Source organism: Poecilia reticulata, chromosome 23, assembly GCF_904066995.2.
Source record: "Poecilia reticulata chromosome 23, P_reticulata-male-v2, whole genome shotgun sequence".
Lineage (NCBI taxonomy): Eukaryota > Metazoa > Chordata > Actinopteri > Cyprinodontiformes > Poeciliidae > Poecilia > Poecilia reticulata.
Genome location: NC_088852.1, coordinates 15,961,592 through 15,981,169, shown reverse-complemented (window position 1 = coordinate 15,981,169; position 19,578 = coordinate 15,961,592). Strand labels below are relative to the sequence as shown.

The window sequence follows — 19,578 nt, the reverse complement described above, 5'->3', positions numbered from 1 at the left end:
CTACACTGGCTCCCTGTAGCTCAGAGAATAGACTTTAAAATACTGATGTTAGTTTATAAATCACTGAACGGTTTAGCACCACAATACATTAAAGATCTGCTGTTGTTGTATCAACCTTCCAGACCTCTCAGATCTTCTGGTTCTGCTCTGCATCCAGAACCAGAACCAAACATGAAGAAGCAGCATTCAGCTTCTATGCACCACAGATCTGGAACAAACTTCCTGAAAACTATGAAACAGCTGAAATACTGACTTCCTTTAAATGTAGACTAAAAACACCCTGTTGTTGTTTGTTATGATGTAAAGCACTTTACCTTGTTGCTGAAATGTGCTATAGAAATAACATTTGATTGATTGATAGATAGATTTGGAATAATACAAATCTGTGGCTCCGACCTCTGCATCCTTCTAAAGATATAATCATCGTCTCTCCTTTAAACATGTCCAGACCATCTCAGTCTGACTTCTCTCACTTTATCTCCAAACATCTAACATCAGATGTCCCTGTGAAGCACTCATTCCAAGATTCTATCCATCCTCAACATTTTGAGCTCTGAAAGAACAAACAAGCGGCGGCATAGGGCAGATCCTTGATGCAGCTCCATCTTTTCCTCTACAGACCTCCTCATGTTTCACCACATCCATATATTTTCTCTAAATCTACAAAAGATGTAATGGAGCTTCATCTGAACTTCTCCGCACTTTAAAGCCAAACATTGCAGCTGTTGTGCTCTTTCATGAAACTGTACTGCTGCTCACAAATGCTCACTTCTGATATGAGCTTATCTTCCACCACTTTTTCCCACAGTGTAATTGTATGACTCATTAGCGTTGCCACAATTTTGCATATCTTCCTTGTTGTTAAAAATCAGCATCAGAACACTTTATCTCCTCACTCTTGATCTTGTTGAACAACATAGTCAAAAACTCTTTTTTTTTTTTTTTTACAGTTCCCAACTACTGGTGTTGATTCTATGATTAGAACATACACAGATAATTCAAAAGTGTCAGATTTCCAGTGTAAGTGTTGTATGTTAAAAACACAGTGTTAATTCAACAACATGAGTGTTAGTGAGTGTTAGTTTCCCTAACACTCACTAAAGATTTCTAAAGAGTTAAACAAAAAGCAATCCAGTCCAGTGTTGATTTCTAAATTAACACTCAGTCAGTTCCTCCCACAATTGTAACATGTTTGTGACATCACTTCAGGGAAGGAGCATCAGATAGGGTGGGGGTTGCAGCAGGTCCCTGACCTGGACCTACTGGGGCCCACATGGGAGGCAGAACATGCCTTCACTGATCCAATTTTTTTAAATCAGTAAGAAATGTAACCTTTTTGCTGTTTTTTTGTTGTTAGATTGTTTTTCTTCCCTCTTTGACTGTTTTTAATCCATCAGCACATCGCTGTGTGCCAGTCTCCGCCTCCATCTCTTCCTGTGACTCCTCCTCTGTCCATCAGAGCCGATGCAACAAAAGGTAAGTCACCTGCTGCAGGAGTCCAGTCTCCTGCCTTTTAGATAGATTCACTTTGTTTACGTCTCTAAAGGTGAGTAGTCTACATTTACTCTGTTACTTTAGTAACTTTTTGATAAATATTTACTTCTTAGAGCAGTTTTACTGTACCATGCTTTTAATTTTTACTGAAGCATGAAGTAAAAATTATTTGATATAATAATAATAGGTAAATATAATTAATAGTTTGAGGCTCTTACCTGAGCGTACTTTTTTTTGCCATTCTACCCACTGGAATGGCTTTTACAAGTTTATTGTAAATCTGTTTTAGCTATTCTGAGATGCACTTAAAAAGAAGCCAATAATATGTGATAAGTCGTATAACAAATAATATGACTGTATGCAGCTTGTTCTATATTGATATTAGTTTTATTGTGATAATGAATAAATTGAACACCTGAAAGTGTTCATTTCTAGAAAACAAACTGAACTCTGGTCACTTTCTGGAATAAGAGGAAACTATGAGGCTCAAATGAAAATGACGCATTTCTTTCATCCTCTGTTACTGAAGTGAACAGTGTCATGTTCACTACTGGGCTGTTTCTCTTTCGTTTCCAGATCTTATATAAACAAAACTGTGACACCTTTTTCAACAAATAAATCATGTTATTGCTGCAAAATCAAACTGAATATATGTATAGTTCTGTATAGTTTGAAAAGAAAAAGACATTTGTGTCGGTTCTGAAGGTTTTACTTTCACTTGGTTTTTTTCTGACTGGCTTGAAACAGGTTTTAAAACAGGTCAGACAAGTCAGTGGTCCATATCAACCAGTATGGACAACAGAAAACATCCTGTCTAAATCATCTAATGTTTGGCTGTCTCCTAATCCAAGATCACAATAGACTTTATTGTCTGCCATTTTGACTGAAAGCATAAAAAAACTTCCCAAGGTGTAAATACTCATTCTTCTGTCTGGGTCTGTCAGCTAATAAGTTGACATAATGGATGCTTGTAGGTATAGACTGGAAGTGTAATCTGAAAAAGACTCTCAACCATTCTGAGTTTATACACATTTGGCAGAACAAATAGACAAGTGGACATAACAAAACTGAAAACATAAAATCCATTGTCATTGATCCATTGCCTTCTTTTTTTGCTTTTAATCTGTAAAATATCCATCAACTAGAAGCCTGGTACTAAAATTGTGATATCCAGACACTGATTGAGACAATAACTGCAGCCTTTAAACACTAACTCTCTTCTCTACCAAGCAAGAAGAAACATGGCACAGAATATGTAGGTTGCAACATCGTAAACTTAAATCACTTTTTGGTTTCTGTTTCTCTCTGATCTCTGATCTGTATTTTTTACTCAGCAACATGTTTCATCAAGTGAGAAGTGGTGTCTAGCAAAGATCCTTGGAGAATCATCTTATAACAGAATTGTTACAGAAGCAGAATCACACTGTTTGTGTACAAACACCTTTTATCGTTTTTAAATACTTAAGAATATTAAGTCTCAGTGTCCAGTGAAAGGCAGTCTGATGTTAAAACTGAGATGAACTTTTCAGAAACTACTCAAAAAGATGAAGACAACAAAAGTGCCATCTATGATGACAGTAAAGAGCAGAACCCTTACTTCATGTATGAGAAACCACTGGAAGTGTGAGGCTCATTTTAACCTGGGCAAACAAAAACCTGGGCAGTAGCATCATGGGTCAGTCCTGGGCAAAGGGATGCTGTAAACATACATCTATTTTAGCATCAAAAACACAAAGTACCAATAATAATTTATCATTCTCAGGCTCACTGATTTTAAAACTTTTTTTTTGTGAAGTAATGTAAATGATTAATGATTTTCTGAGGGGCGTTGTAGAGATCAGCCTCTGCGGGTCTTTTTGTCCTTCAGCATCCCTTCCTCTTCAGTCAAGTCTGGGTGATGCTGTAAAGACTCGCGCTCCGGTATTTTTCCACTCGCTGCGTCATCACTCAGCCCCTCCCGTCACTGAAAAGATCTCACTCACGCGGTCTAATATTGATGCCGATCTCATCGATGCCTCATCTGTCGGTCGGTGCTACCTAATCGAAAACTGTTACCACCTCAAAAAAAGCTGCTTAAAGGAAATATTGGCATTTGGATTGTATTGAAACAAGATTTCAAAATAGAATCTGATATGCTTCCTTTGCATACATTAAAAATAGAACTTCTTGATTAAATAGAACAGATGACAATCTCCTACCTTAAAAAAACACAGGTAGGACATTTTGATGATCTAAAACGCCTCATCAGAATAAACTTTATGAAATACTTAGCCAGTACATCTTATGCACCAAACCAATAAACAGTCTAAGTGACATGATTTTGATCTGATCTGACGATATGCATTCTGACACAAGGAATACCCAGGGGTGAAAGTAGGCGGGTACGGTCGGGTACGGTCGGGTACTGCGTACCCCTAAAAGATTTAGCGGGGGTACGCAGTACCTGCAAGAGAGGAGCGGCTGTCTGCTGTAAAGAATCAATGGGTTCACTGTGCAGCCGGGAGAGCACCCACTAAGTTTTTAGAAGATTAGTATTTCAAGAACAATCTAAAACACGACTTAATCAGTTAATAAATAGCTTTTTCCCCATTTCATATTGTTTCTGAACTGTTCGTGCTTTGCTAGAGCAGGGCTGCAACACGTCGATCGCGGGAGGTTTTGAGTCAATCTCAGCATTAGGTGACAAACTGAACACCGCCAGGAGGCTGAGACCACACAGATAATTCAAAAGTGTCAGATTTCCAGTGTAAGTGTTGTATGTTAAAAGTACAGTGTTAATTCAACAACATGAGTGTTAGTGAGTGTTAGTTTGCCTAACACTAACTAAAGATTTCCAAAGAGTTAAACAAAAAGCAATCCAGTCCAGTGTTGATTTCTAAATCAACACTCAGTCTGGTGTTGATTTAGAAATTAACACTCAGTCAGTTCCTCCCACAATTGTAACATATTTGTGACATCACTTCAGGGAAGGAGCATCAGATAGGGTGAGGGTTGCAGCAGGTCCCTGACCTGGACCTACTGGGGCCCACATGGGAGGCAGAACCTGCCTTCACTGATCCAATTTTTTTAAATCAGTAAGAAATGTAAACTTGTTGCTGTGTTTTGTTGTTAGATTGTTTTTCTTCCCTCTTTGACTGTTTTTAATCCATCAGCACATCGCTGTGTGCCAGTCTCCGCCTCCATCTCTCTTCCTGTGACTCCTCCTCTGTCCATCAGATGCAACAAAAGGTAAGTCACCTGCTGCAGGAGTCCAGTCTCCTGCCTTTTAGATAGAGTCACTTTGTTCACGTCTCTAAAGGTGAGTAGTCTACATTTACTCTGTTACTTCAGTAACTTTTTGATAAATATTTACTTCTTAGAGCAGTTCTACTGTACCATGCTTTTAATTTTTACTTAAGCATGAAGTAAAAATCATTAGATATAATAATAATAAGTAAATATAACCTACAGGGGGCCCACATGGGAGGCAGAACATGCCAGGCGCATCCTGGGTACAGCTTGTCACCAACATCATCATCAGTCAGTTGTCAACAAATGGCAAACTAGCTAGAGCATTTCTACGGAATATTAACGTGTTTTGAATTTGTGTTGTTTCATCATTAGTGACCAGTAGCCTGATGTTTCTGTTCTTCTCTTGGTTTGTTGTACTTCATGTCAGATGGACTTCAGAATGACTTAGTCGCTCTCTGTGGTGATGAAACTTGTTAGCTCCGCTGTTACGGGCATGTCCATGTTGTAAAGTTAAATTATCATGAGCTTTAAAACTTTTTTTAGCCTGGTCAATAGACCCTTATCACATGACATCAGACAACATCCGTTTTGACTCGATTCAGTGTATCTTTAGTTCCGGTGTGTGGAGTTAACGCTGTTCCTGGACTCTAAAGCTGCTGCCACACATACGGTTTGAAGATATATCACTATTTGCAAACAGTTTTTCTTCATCAACATCATCTAAACTGGACAAATTCCTCGCTGATTGACACCAGTTTGACTATGAAGGTACGTGTTTTGGTTTTTTCTATTAGCTGGCTAACATTACGGAGCCTTTCTGTATTGGAAATAAATCGTATTTAGGCTCTAATCTTAATCAGATGTTTATAGTATAGACTGGGGTTGCCACCCGTCATGTAAAATGCATGATCGTATCAAACCCTCCTCACTAACGCTAGTTTCACCACCCGCTAAGTAGCGACATTTAGTCTCAAGTCCAAAACTTAACAGTTATGCCAAACACCCACTACTCCATCACGTCCTGAGAAGTTAAACTCTTGCTACGATCGAGACATGAGGAAGAAGACACTGTTTTAGATAGATAGATAGATAGATAGATAGATAGATAGATAGATAGATAGATAGATAGATAGATAGATAGATAGATAGATAGATAGATAGATAGATAGATAGATAGATAGATAGATAGATAGATAGATAGATAGATAGATAGATAGATAGATAGATAGATAAATGTGATGAGCCATATATGAGCTCTTTAACTTCACATTTCTCCAATGACTATCAAATGTTATGATTAGAAGGTTAAGTTTCTTTTACTTTGTTTTGCTGTGGTTGTAGACTTGGCAGTAGAAAATTGATAACATAGGAATAACAACTTTATATTCCTTTTAACAGGTTACACTTGATTCTGCTGTGGTGCTGTGGAAACAAAGTGCATGAAGTTTGTGCTCAGGTGGGAAAACCCTGTGGATCACATGGTGGGACTTCTGCTTCAAACTGCTCTCCTCAGTATACCATTGCCTCTGTCATCCACCAGTTCACTGCAGACTGGCACCTGCCAAGGACCCCAGATGGATGTCTTCTTAAGTTATAATGTTGAAATAAAATTAATATGCCTTTTGTAAATACATTTTCTCTATCAATGACTTAAATTGTTAACTATGTTTGTGTAATGTGTCAGTCAGGTTTCCCGAGGCAAAATCACACCGGAAGTAAAGATACACCTCTTCGAGTTATGGCGGCCATTGTCTGACGTCACTGTGAAAAGGGTCTATTAGCCCCGCCCCCCGGCCGACGCCGGCTTGTTCCGCTACTGCGTCACATGTTTGCCTGAGGAGCAGAGGCAGCAGTATGGCGTCTTGTCTGGAGCTTTTTATAACAAGGTAAGTTCCATGTTAAAATGATCATGTTTTTGAGTATTTTTTATGGAGACCGGGAAGCAAACCCACGACAGCCGCATTGAAAACTAGAGTCTCCATATGTGGGTTGTGCTTAACCCCTGTGCCACCACAGCACACCCTGCCAGAAGTATTTCAAAACTCAGATTTCTATGTCAATGTATACTTTACACCGTTCTGTGTTAGATTAACGTTCATAGTGTTAACTTTTGACAAAATACACTAGTGTTGAGTAAGTCAACACTGATGTGTGTTTAATTTCAACTAATGTGAGTGTTGATTCAACTATATCACAAATAACACTTTCAAAAGTGTAATTTCTACACCATCCAGAGTGGACCAATATAGACACTTTCAAAATGTTGAATTGAACTCTGTGAGAGTTGATTCAACACTTCCAAATTTGCTGTGTATAATTAAGCTAATGGGTAATTTACAACCTTTTTGCTGTTAACAGGTGACAAAACAGTAAACTACAAGGGGGCAAAAAACTTTTCACACCACTGAAAGCTTACTGTAAAGTGTAAAGTCTAGAATTTGTTTGGGTTACCTGGGTCCGCATTTCTAATTTAGATCCTTTTTTAGGGTAACATTATTGCCTTCTAGAACTTTTTATTTTGCTTATTTGTACATGCTTATTGCTTTTAAAATAATTGTCATTGGAGTTTTTTTTTTGCTTTTGTGCAGGTCAGGACAATTTATTATATTTTGTTTTATTCTATTCAGGTGAGACCGATCCATTATCTTCTTGCTGTGCTGTGTTTATCTGAGGGGGCCTAGCAGTCATTGCAACTGAACATGCTTTGCCATACATTAAAAACATAATGCCTCCAAAAGAGCAAAGTACAGACGTAGATAGTTTAACTTTAACCCTTGTATGTAGAAACCGACCCCACACACACGTAAAACTTGTATCATTTGCCATAGTCCTCTACGTTTGCCTCAGTCCTCACACGCACAAGGCTTAAGTTCTACAGATAAAAAAACATAACTTTTCAGAGAGAAAGTCAACCACTGACCACTAGAGGTCGTCATTGGGAAGAGAGTAGCTTACTGTGTAACAATGCTACCGTCTTAATAATAATCAATTTTATTTAAAATGACCTTTATAAATCAAATTGAACTAAGCTCATCAGCAAAAAGCAGAAAAGCAAAAAGCAAAAGCGAAGCTGCAGTTTAGTGCGATGCCAGCAGGCGGTTGCCTAAGGAGTCAGGACATAAACAATGAAGGCGGGAATACCGGGAATTGAGCTGGTGATCCACAGCAGGAAAGTGAACTCCTACCGCCGTTGCCACTGTCACCCTTCCTATTACTCTGGCATACTTTCAACATGGTAACTCTGTCATATCAAGTGCAGATATCTTTTGGGGTAAATGAAGATCTGTATTTAGACTTTTGGACATCTGAAAAATATTAGCTTTATCTAAACCTTTTTCAGCCTTAGACCCCATGACAACCAAACTATTACTTTAGTTGTCACCACAGTTTTAGAAAGGATTAATCCATCCTTAATTATAACAGATGTAAACCAAGGCATTTAGGGGCACATTGACATGTGGCATGAGGAAAGTGGAATTGAACCCACAGCTTTTGGCCTGCAAGACAAGAACTCTCTCCACAGTCATCCATCTGCTTTTAACCCAGACAGTCTGGACAATTCTGTTGATGTTAATGATAATGTAGGCAATGATAAATCTTCCTCAAACACTACAGATATTTATGGAGTACCACAGGGTCTGGTACTTGGGCCCATTTGGTAAATATACTTCCACTGTAGAAAACCAATTTGTTTGGTTCTGGTATCGAACAACTGAACAGCAGCAAGATTTATGAAGTTTATTCTCAAAGGATTTAGTGGCGGGTCAGATTAAGAGGCCGCCTTCCTCTTTGAGACTGAGCTTTAGAAGAGAATCACAGTAGCTAATCTCCACTTAACATATTTCTTTCAAATTCAGGCCTAATTCCTATTGTTGTGCTGACAATGCTCAGTTATATTCATTCATACAGACTTGATGAATCCAATCAGTTTATACAGTTTTCATCTCTGTATAGAGCAAATATCACGTTAAGGTGCAAACATCAAATCTAGACCAATATCAGGGTATTTGCCTCCAACTTTATAAAGAGGACAACATAGAAGACAGAGGGGTCAAGGTTTCAGGTCATAGTTCATTTTATTGGAATATTATTTACACCGTGTATATAGTGTTTCATTGAAACAAGAGTGTAACACTTGACAGGCAGCATCCTTTCTGTGTTTGACCAAAGAAAACGGTTTGCCGATTTGTGTCTGTCTTCAGGGGCTTAAAAAAATTTCAACGTGGCTCCACTCGTGACCTTTAACCTCTGAATCCATCCAGGATGAATATTCAGTGTTTCTAAAGAAATGAACAGATAAAGCTCTGTGGTTCTGAACAAACTCTTCACAATATGACCTCATTTGGTTTCTGAGCTCCATGAAATTCTTCAAACAAAAATCTTTAAAAACAAAAAGATATATATATATATATACATTCACATACATATGTACATATAACATTGTATAAATATATTAAAATAGTTTAAATTACATTTCTTTAACGGCCTTCCATAAATAGATGACACAGTTTTTCTCGATGTGTTAGTGTTGGAAGCACAGTGCACTCTGATGAACGGTTCTTGACTCGGTTGGGGATTTGATCCATGCTGGTTTGCCACTGTTCTTCATTGTAAAACACTGTATTGTGCTATGACACTGAACACTGAAGAATTCTGGGTATTTTCTCGGTGTTTAGGAGTGCACCTGACTTCGTACGGCTGAAGCTGTTGCGGTTTAACAAATGTAACAAGTGTATTATTACAACCACTGTATGTGGTCAAATTCAAAGCATTCTCCCATAAAGAAAAAACATTCTTGGTTTCCCTCCGTGGCCCCCGCTCAGGAGTCGGGGGGCGCTGGATGGAAACGGAAGGCTTGGCGGTCTTCCGGAAGCAGTAGTGTCGTTGCTGCACATGCCCATCAAACAAGATCTAATGCAGACCTCCCAGTGTCTCGTTCTGTTCACAGATTCGCTAGCTGACGCTTTGAGCGAAATCAGAGGACCTTAGAAATACTGAACAAGGTGCCGTTTAGGTGAAAACTGACAAATGGCCTCAGCTATAAGTGCTTTTCAATATACAAAGATGCTCCACAGACACGTTTTTGGTGAAGTTGAACAAAAACAGAAAGCGAAGGGCGGAGGAAACTAAATTGTCCGTGAAGTTTCAAGTCCCGTGGCTTTGTTTCAGTTTTTGGGAGATTCACGTACTTCGTTAAGCAGGATGTTCTCGCTGAGGTCAGAGTTCACAGCTACACTCTCCCACGAATAACACTGTACCTGAGAGGAAGCTGTGTTTGAAACTCTACAAATTTTCAGTCTGTGTTGTGAGGCCTTTTTGTTTACGGCTGTACCACAATAATGAAACAGAAAAAAAGTAAAAAAGCAAAAGACTATTTCAAAAGTTACGATAAAAAGAGGGAAACGCCATCTTTGTGGTCTAGAACAGCAAAATGTACAGAGTTCAGATACATTCTCTTGGAATGGTACGGTCCATTGCTCAGAAAGCCAGAGCTGAGCATCAAGTGAGTCTTTGTGGTTTGCTTTGTTCGTCACACTGGTTTTGTTGGCTGTGTGTTTGTTGCAGTCCGACTCTGAAAGCTTCCCCCTCCGCCAGCTGAAGAGCTGGAGCCTCAGTGACCTTGGTCTTTCATAGAGTTCACGATCCAGTCGTAGATGATAAGAGTCATGCAGCCAAACATGACAACAAATCCTAATATCAGGAACATCGTAGCCTGGTGGAAGAAATCATTTCACAGTTAATTTGAAGTCGTTACACAATATTTTACATTGTTTACTAACAAAAACAAAATGTGATTGAAATTGTGAAATGTTTAATAATGTCTTACTCCAATCTTCTGCATGGATTTGAATGACTCCTTCTTAACCAGTCTGAGATAGAAAGCTGAGGGCAGGATGAAGATCAGCATTGCAGCAGCAGAGGCACCTGGAATGAGGAATAATTGTAAAGTTAATCCCAAAAGGTCAATAATGCTCTCTTAGAAAGTTGATTATACATATTAACATGTGGATTTACTTACCAATAAAGCCAAAAATATCTCTGATGCTGGGAACAAAGATGACCAGAATGTTGGTTCCTGCTAGCAGGATCAGGGTGATGATAATGTGACGGATCCAGCTGAAGTCTTTTCCTGGGAACAGCAGGTGGCCGACTGAGGTACGAATCTGTTCAGAACCAGACAAAGATTAGCTCAATGGACTTCATAGTCTTAGTGACTGACTGGATCATTAACAGTAGACCCTCAATACTTACAGGGAAGAGCACCACAGGAACTGTGAGTGTGACAGCGGCCAACACAGCCAGGCGAACAACCAGCAGGAGGATATCGTACTTGTAGTAGTTTGAGTAGGTGTGGAGCAGCTCAGGTCCCACATGGACTGAACAGAAATATGACAGAGATCACTTTAGTAACATTCAGTTTCAACTACAATCATATCTAATTATCAAGCATTAGCATGCTAACACTTTGGACTAAGACGTAAACTGTCTTTTGTACATGATAAACAGGATTTTTTTAAATTAATTTTCTTGAAATATCTCAAAAGTTGACATATGTTGAAGCTGCCATTAATGTTTTTGAGTACATAAAACATGATAAATGTGGGCTAAATGTTGTACTTATAAAGGAGTGTTACTTAAAAATGAATAAAACAATAAACATACAAGTCTTATGGGCTTTATGTGTAGAATCCATATTTAATTTTTAGAATTGAATTTAAAATGATTAACAGATTAATTAAATGAAGCCAAAATTGGGCTGCTAAATAGAAGCTTTTCAGCCAAGTCTCTGTTAACATGTATATGCTAACATTTAGCTACAGGAGCATAAAGTTACCTTCTTGCAGCTCTCTGAATTGTACCAACAAAGTTAAAAAAAACAACAACAAAAAAAACAAGATTGAATATTGTTTTGATATTTCTAAAGTTTAAAAGTTCTACCATTTGTTGTTTTTCCAACCATCTAATAAAACATGAATGTTTTGCTTTTCCATCTCTACACCCGCACTTTAATGCTCAGGATCAAACTGAGCAAATTAGCAGATATGATATAACCAAAATTACAATTAATGTCAAACATAACTGCCAGTTGTTTAGAGGTTAATTGTGCTTTTTAGAGATTAGATGCTAAGCTAGCTATGGCAAAGTTATGTTACTAGCTGCAAAAATAAGCTAACTTTGAATTACATTCAATGTTTGTCATGATTCAGACTAAAACTGAATACAGTGATATATTAGCAATGACTGTTTTTCATACATCTCCTTTTATCACCCTTGCCTGCGTTGACTGCTGTGTATAATGTCAAAGAGTGATTTACAAGTTCTTATGCAACTGCTGCAATGTTCCAGGAAACATTTCTGGCTGGGTTTTTTTTTTTTTTTTTGGTATATTTAGTCAAACAGGAACATGCTGGCACCAGGTGTATCAGGTGGTGTTTTCACACTGTTGTGTAATCAGCCGTGAATCAATCAAATTGAAGTCCTCTTTACACTGCAAACCACAATTACTAAAACATTTCAAATTCAAGGTAAATGACTTGTGAACCCATAAAGTGAGAATTTTGTACAAGATTGGATAATTTGAAAGAAATCATTCATTATTTAATTTATTGTTTTATTTGTCAAGGGACAGAGTACATTTATCAACATTATGCCATATAAATGTGTGGAAGTTAGCTAACGTAAACACATTTTTACTTGTAGCCCCATTGGCAGTTGCTGAAGCCAGCCTAAAATCTTTTTATCTAGCTACCTTTTAAGCTAATAATTCTATTATTTATTTATGTTTTACAATAAGTGCATCTAAATATGCCACACTGTAGTTTTTAAATCTTGCCCAACTTACTGTTGAAGGTGAGGTATCCAAAGAGGGCAGCCAGCAGGTACATGATGAACATGGCCATGAAGGAAACGTTGGCCACATTCTGCATCTTTCGGCGTGAGCGGCTGTTCAGGGAAGGAGAGTTTTATTTAGACACCAGACCAAACTTTAAAGAAAGACAGTTTAGTTTAAACATTATAGGACTTTGAGTTAAATCCATGCAGCAGCACTTACTCTTTGAGCTCCTCATACATGGGTAGGATAGTAGGATGACACACGAAGGCAAAAGTGAGGATGGGTACAGCATAGACAGTCTGGAGAAAGATTAGAAGTTATTCTACCAGTATTATTGAAAATATTTATATCTGTTTAATATGCAAGAGATTTATTTACCTGTGAGTTGAAGACAAAATATTTAGGCTTGCAAGTATCATCATCAGTAGTGGTGTTGTCGCTGTGAGGGGTGATGTTGAACATATGCATGGTTTCATTTGAAGCGTCAGGAAGAGGCAGAGGGCATGGCGTCTGGAACTTCTTTATGATCACCTGCAGGAACATATAGAAAAAATATATTTTTGGACGGGGCTATATTTTTACAGTGCCTAAATGAACTAAACATTGAAGATTTTATTGAAATGATGGGTTGTATCCGACTGTCAAAAGAGGAATAAGGAAAGAAGGTGGGGTTGTACTCACCACAATCAGAAAAAACACCATGCAGAGCAGAGAGAGACCACTGGTGTAACCAAGGTAACCTAAGGGAGACAGAAAAAATGTCATTGCCGTTTTAAGGCTACCACTTCTACTTTTATTATTACTTAGGAACTACAGTTTATCACACACACACATACTCCTTACCTAGGTTCCGGAGTAGTGAAAGAGGCAGGATAACAATAATTGAGACCAAAATCACAAGGTAATCTCCATTGATGTACCATTCACTGAAACACATACACAAAAAAAACATTTTGTGAGATTCGTTAGCTTACAACTTCACTGCTGCACTGACAACACCTACAAGCGTCACGAATAGCTGACAGAAACTGGTCTGCGCAGGATGACAGCATCGCTCCCAGAAATAGGCACAACAAAGCAGCACAGAGGAGCTGAAGCCACATCAATTTTTAAAAGTTGGAGCGAGGTCGCAGTGAGCTCATGCTGCGCACCATCTCGATGCGGCACTAGCCGTGTTTTCTAAAAGGGGTTCTTTGAAGGGCCCGCTCTGAGAGACAGGGCGCTGGCATCCCTTCAAGATGTCCAGACGTCCCGCCTGCATGGACACAGCTGCTCACACGGACAGACAAAGACTCTGCTTCACCTTCTCTGACAGTTGGCTCCAGATAAACAACAGGCAGCCATTTTGGGTGGTGTTCCACTTTACTTTGTGCTTGCTGACATAACCCTGCCGCTCATTTGCACATATGTGACCTAATCTTTTTCTGATTATTGTTTTGACAGATTTTTTTAAGTTAGCCTCACGTAAACAGATTGATTTACATTTTTAAAATGAGTTTTGAACATTAAAAATCCATTTAAAATATAGATAAGAGTAGGGAAAGAACAAGCACATAATCCTGGAAAGATTATCCATCATGTTTTCTTGCAGTACTATAAGTGAACTCTGTTTTTATTTCCGACCTCTAGAGGGTGCTACAGAGCATTGTCCTCCTGTACTGTGAAACATGTGCGAGGTATTTCATCATTTTGTACCTTTGCAGTTTTTGTCATTTTGTGAAAAAAATGTACGAAATGACAAATAGTATAAAGGTCATTTCGTCATTTTTTAAAATAAAACAACAAAATAACTTTTTTGGGCACAAAATGAAGCCATCTGACGTTTTGTACTGACCAGGCATAAATTAATACCCATCTTAGGTACATTTTCATAACTTCTTTGACAACCAATGATTTAAATCTATTTTCTGTATTTGACTTACACTCAACAGCAATGATGTGTCTCTAATAGAGAATAGCTACCAGCAGGAGGTTGTTAGAGTTATTTCTATTTCGTTAAGGGTGAACGTCGTCATATTTCATAAGAGTCAGCTGGTCCAAACAGTGATCAGAAAGAAAATAATTTGAAATAGACTACTCACCCATTATTTGCTCCAGTAAAGGACTGAATGACAATGGGGAGTTCATATTTGATAATGTAGAGGTAACTCGACATGGCTGCAAGAAAATAAAAAGAAACAAGAGCAGTTAGTACATTTTATTAAGGCATAAGCTGAGTCGTGCTCCTGTAGGCATTGAGGAACAAAAATGTTCCAAAGGAAAAAGAAGTGACTTCAGTAGTTTGACGCCATCTCCACAATCTATTTTTTTCCAACATGCACATGACAGTGAGTGTAGGGAGCAGTTCAATCATAGTTGCATAACACAAAAAGAGCCATTTTGATACTTAAAGGTCAGTCCCTCACCTCCAATGTTCTGCATGGTGATGGAGCAGGAAGCAGCCAGTTTTCCTGGGATCCCAAAAGCTTTGTGACCCAGTGACTCATAAACAAGAGCACCTGGAAAAAGAGGAAAAAAAATGCAAAGAGTTTTAAATCTTGAGATTTAAATGTGATCAAACATAAAAAGTTGCTGGAAAGTTGGAGTTGGGCTCACCTGCTTCATTGGCTGTCTTCAACAACAAGTGGACAGAATACAAAGAGAAAATGGCAACGGAAACCAGGAGAATCCTGTAAACACAAGAGAGAGAAAAGGTCTTCAGTTGTAGACTCGTGACTAAGATGTAATTACAAAGAAAAAAACGTGACTGCAATGAGTAGCAGGCTCCGATCAATGCTAAAATGCTGAACCTGAGTCTTTAAAGGCCGACTGAAAGACGACTGTTCTTTCCTGATGGTGAACAAACACTCCCACCTTTAGCTAACCTGAAGGTCAGGTGTTATTACTTGACTGCTGAGCATGTCCTACGTTCATTGACTTTCCGAAAGGCTTGGACCTTGCATTGTTCTTTGCTTTTTTTTTGTTTGTTTCGGAGACTTTTGACCACTTCCCAACCTGAGCCATCAGCTTTTTAAGGAAGTATCTTTGACAGCTAAGAGTCTGCACAGAATCACTTTGATGCAAAAGCGATAAATCTAGAGTGAAATCCGGAACAACCCCCTTCAATTGATAGACTGCAACAGCAGAGTAGGATAGGATGAGAGGTTTCCCTGCACAAGATCATCTTAATATCACCCATATACTGTAAGTCCAGTACAGTTTGTCCCAATGTATTAATAGACCAGGTGGAAATTAATCTCTCAACCATTTGAGACTCGCAATGCAAAAGTGAGATCACTGTCTGCCCACTTGCTCTCATTGGACGTCCTTAGTATGTCTCTTGACAAAATTAGCTACAACCCAGCAAATATGCCTGTGTTGACGTCTGGTTGGGAGCTACTTTGTCCTACCAACATTCAGCCTTCACCCAACAATGTACACAAGAAGTAGCTACTTTGGTTTTTTTAAGGTCCAACTTCCTACAGATCCTGACCTAGATTAGTCGATTGCCGTCAGACCGAGATCCTCAGTGGACCATTCATGATCCCCAGCATGTGAATGGCATCTATTGGTTTACGCAACGCCTGGCCACCAGGATTATCAGTAAGCTGCTTCTCTGGAAAGTGGCCTACAGCTTCCGTCTGATGATATGCACACTACCACGAGGCTAACTGAGAAAAAACATCCGCATTCTGTTTGATCCAGGAAATCGCTTCTACTTTTCATTGCTTAGATAAAAAGTTAGTAGAGATCTCTTCCTCATGTCAAATGTCATCTATGCATCATGCACCAGAGTAAACAAAGCCTCAATAACATACGCTTTTTTGTTCTGTTTAAAAAAAACTAGGAAAAGTCTGATGAAACCCAGGGAGTGAATGTCACAAGAAGTCTTGACGTTGTTCACATGAACAGCCAACAGGGGTCACCATTACCAAAACCCTCCAACCACCTGCTTTTCCTTGAAGATGTATTTTTCTCTTCAACATTTCTAATCTACAGCAAACATAGGTGAAGCGCACACAAATCAGAACAACTGCAAATGTTTGACCTGGCATATTGCCTCTCTGTCAGGGTCATACACCTGTTGGCAGAGGGGGAAAAAAAACCCTATCTTGCACAGTTTGGGAATACCAGGACCTGAGACCTTGAAGAGACACCTGCCTGAATTGGAATTGAGAAATGTTGGAACTAAAAATGAGTTTTCAGGTTTTAGGTGATGGAAAAGTTCTTACACAAACAGGGCGATGCCGGTGTTGGCCATGGCGAAGGACAGACCCAGGATGCCGCTGCCCATGATGGCGTTGCCCAGGTTGAAGACGGACATGCCAAAGGAGGCACTGCCCTGGTGCTGAAGAGGAGAAAACAGAATTTGAAAAAAATAGAAGAAAAAAACTACATTGTGGAATAAAAGTGACTAAACCTGAACTTACATATTCAGCTTCATACTTCTTCTTGCTTGGGTTATGATCAGGGAGGAAGTTTTGACTCTCTGGATCTGCATCTGGGTATTGCCTTTAATAGAAGAAAGACGTGTTAAATGAGCTGACATATTGAACTTTTTGTTTGGTCCGTTTGTGAAGACATGTTAAAAATGAGCCTCACCCATTGAGAGGAATCTTCTTGAGACAGTCAGAGTACGCAAAGTCGTTGCTGTTGGAGCTGCAGCTGTCGTCGTCTTGAGGAGCGTTCAGGCATTTCATCTCAGTTCTAGAACCGGCCTGCTTGTCACTGGGCATTTTAGAGCTGAAAACATAGAAATCATAACAGAAAGGTTTTAAGTAATTGTGTTTTAGCGTACGTTTATTTTCCCTGACACCATATCTGCCACACCTCTGTCTCTTATTGTCTGTTAAGGTGTGTTCCTGGCAACAATAATCATAAAAGATAAGGCCAAACAAACAGACACGTATTCCTTGTGTCAGAAAGCATATCGTCAGATCAGATCAAAATCATGTCACTTAGACTGTTTATTGGTTTGGTTTTAACAATGTCTGATATTACAAGTAGGTGCACAAGATGTGCTGGCTAAGTATTTCATAAAGCTTATTCTGATGAGGCGTTTTAGGTCATCAAAATGTCCTACCTGTGTTTTTTTAAGGTAGGAGATTGTCATCTTGTTTTATTTAATCAAGAAGTTCCATTTTTAATGTATGCAAAGGAAGCATATCAGATTCTATTTTGAAATCTCGTTTCAATACAATCCAAATGCCAATCTTTCCTTTAAGCAGCTTTTTTTGAGGTGGCAACAGTTTTCGATTAGGTAGCATCGACCGACAGATGAGGCATCGATGAGATCGGCATCAATATTAGACCGCGTGAGTGAGATCTTTTCAGTGACGGGAGGGGCTGAGTGATGACGCAGCGAGTGGAAAAATACCGGAGCGCGAGTCTTTACAGCATCACCCAGACTTGACTGAAGAGGAAGGGATGCTGAAGGACAAAAAGACCCGCAGAGGCTGATCTCTACAACGCCCCTCAGAAAATCATTAATCATTTACATTACTTCACAAAAAAAGTTTTTAAACAGTTTTAAAGACAACCAGCCTTTAAGAGCATAAAACAACAGAATCGGATAAAATCTTGAGGCAAATGTGCTCCAGTTGTCGTGACTTAGTCAAATGATGTGTTTCTGATATCCATTCCTCCCCAGATTGAGCAACCAGATCCATTTAATGACATTATTTCCACTGCCGGCTCCAGCAGAAACAAAGACACGTGTGTTCCTTTTATGGGCAGCTTGACATTTTTTTCCGCAACGGCTCTGACTGACGCCCAAGCTATGGTTCTACATTTTTCAAAATAAATTGATTCTTTAATGCAAGTTTTTCTTTTTTCTGTCTAACAACATTCAGACGTAGCAGACACGCCTTTAGACATCATTAAATTAGATTGACCATAAAGGCTTCATTTGTTCACATATGACGCATCGCGCTTTTTTTTTTAAGGAAAAAAAAAAATCAAGATTTAAATATTTAAAGTGCAATATTTTTAATTATTCGCCACAGGGGAATCAAAAATATATATATATTATTTAAGGAATAAATAGTCAATTTACGGATTACAGATCATAATAAAATAAGAGTTTGATGTTCGAAGCTTCCGGGGGTTTGAAAATCTGCACTTCCTCCATCTGGTAATTTTCCAGTCTCTTCATTCAACACCGGCATTCTTACCTTCGTATGGGGGAAAGAAACCAAAAAAAAAAAATCCTTCCTTTGGTGGACAAAACAAGAGATCTCCAATCGATTTCTTCACAAAAATCAGTCGATCCTTTAGATTATTTACGTTATTTATAAATGAGTAAAAAAAATGAATGAAAAACTCTAAGCAAAAAGACGATCTGATGTTTAAAAAGACAACCTAAGCAATTCAAGTAATCAAAGTGAAAATACTTGAAATATCAAGGACTGACACGAGTAAGAAGGATGAGTTTGGTTTATAAAGAAAGAGACAGAAAGCAGACTCCCCGGTGATGCGATGTGTTCCCAAAGACGAACCAGTACTGAAGGACGGGTTTGGGACTCACCCTTTATTGCATCAGCTCCGATCCCCGAAGGGGGCGGGGCAAAGGCTGGACTAGATTTACGCACGCTGTGACGTGCTATTGTATACAAACAGAGCTGACCCAGAGATCTCGCTAGGAAACCAAAGGCATCCACCGACCGAGGTCCTCCCAAGGAAAATCACCCTGCCCTGAATTCTACTGTACAAAATATAAAAGAACTATCCATTCCTGCAAAAGGACTGTTGTAGATGGGGGGGAAAAAAAGCTTTTCAGTTCCAGCAGTAGACTTGTTGAATATCCATAATGCCACATTTCTGCTAATGTTATTTTAACACCAGTAAAATGACTCTCTGTCCGTAAAACTCACTCATATGTCAAGTTCTGTGATGATGCCCAGTGAAAACATTAATGATCTCCTCAAAAGGCTTGTGTGTGTGTGCATACAAGACAAACATAGGAGGTCAGAGGTCGTAACCCCTGAGGCGAAACGGTGCAATAAAATGCCATCAACCTTTAAATGCCGCGACCTTTTGTT

At 38.9% G+C, this 19,578-nt stretch overlaps 1 protein-coding gene and 1 long non-coding RNA gene across 3 annotated transcripts; one reads left to right on the top strand and one right to left on the bottom strand.

Moving 5' to 3' along the window:
* Positions 1-8,782: 8,782 nt before the first annotated feature.
* Positions 8,783-19,057, bottom strand: LOC103459646 (sodium-coupled neutral amino acid symporter 2-like). Of its 2 annotated transcripts, XM_081603956.1 has the most exons (16): positions 18,712-19,057; positions 17,141-17,281; positions 16,969-17,050; positions 16,771-16,886; positions 15,155-15,228; positions 14,965-15,057; positions 14,641-14,716; positions 13,403-13,485; positions 13,241-13,299; positions 12,938-13,090; positions 12,779-12,858; positions 12,569-12,669; positions 10,978-11,102; positions 10,745-10,889; positions 10,553-10,650; positions 8,783-10,438 (listed from the first exon to the last, which is right to left on the bottom strand). In XM_081603956.1, exons 2-16 carry the CDS (start codon positions 17,272-17,274, stop codon positions 10,337-10,339), a joined length of 1,521 nt encoding a protein of 506 aa, XP_081460082.1. In that variant the 5' UTR covers positions 17,275-17,281; positions 18,712-19,057; the 3' UTR covers positions 8,783-10,336. The 2 variants fall into 2 exon arrangements, with proteins under 2 accessions (XP_081460082.1, XP_081460083.1); XM_081603957.1 differs by lacking the exons at positions 16,969-17,050; positions 17,141-17,281.
* LOC145550172 (uncharacterized) lies at positions 15,541-16,963 on the top strand. The gene is made up of 2 exons (XR_014086053.1): positions 15,541-16,278; positions 16,386-16,963. It is a non-coding gene; the product is annotated as an uncharacterized LOC145550172 (long non-coding RNA).
* Positions 19,058-19,578: the final 521 nt, after the last annotated feature.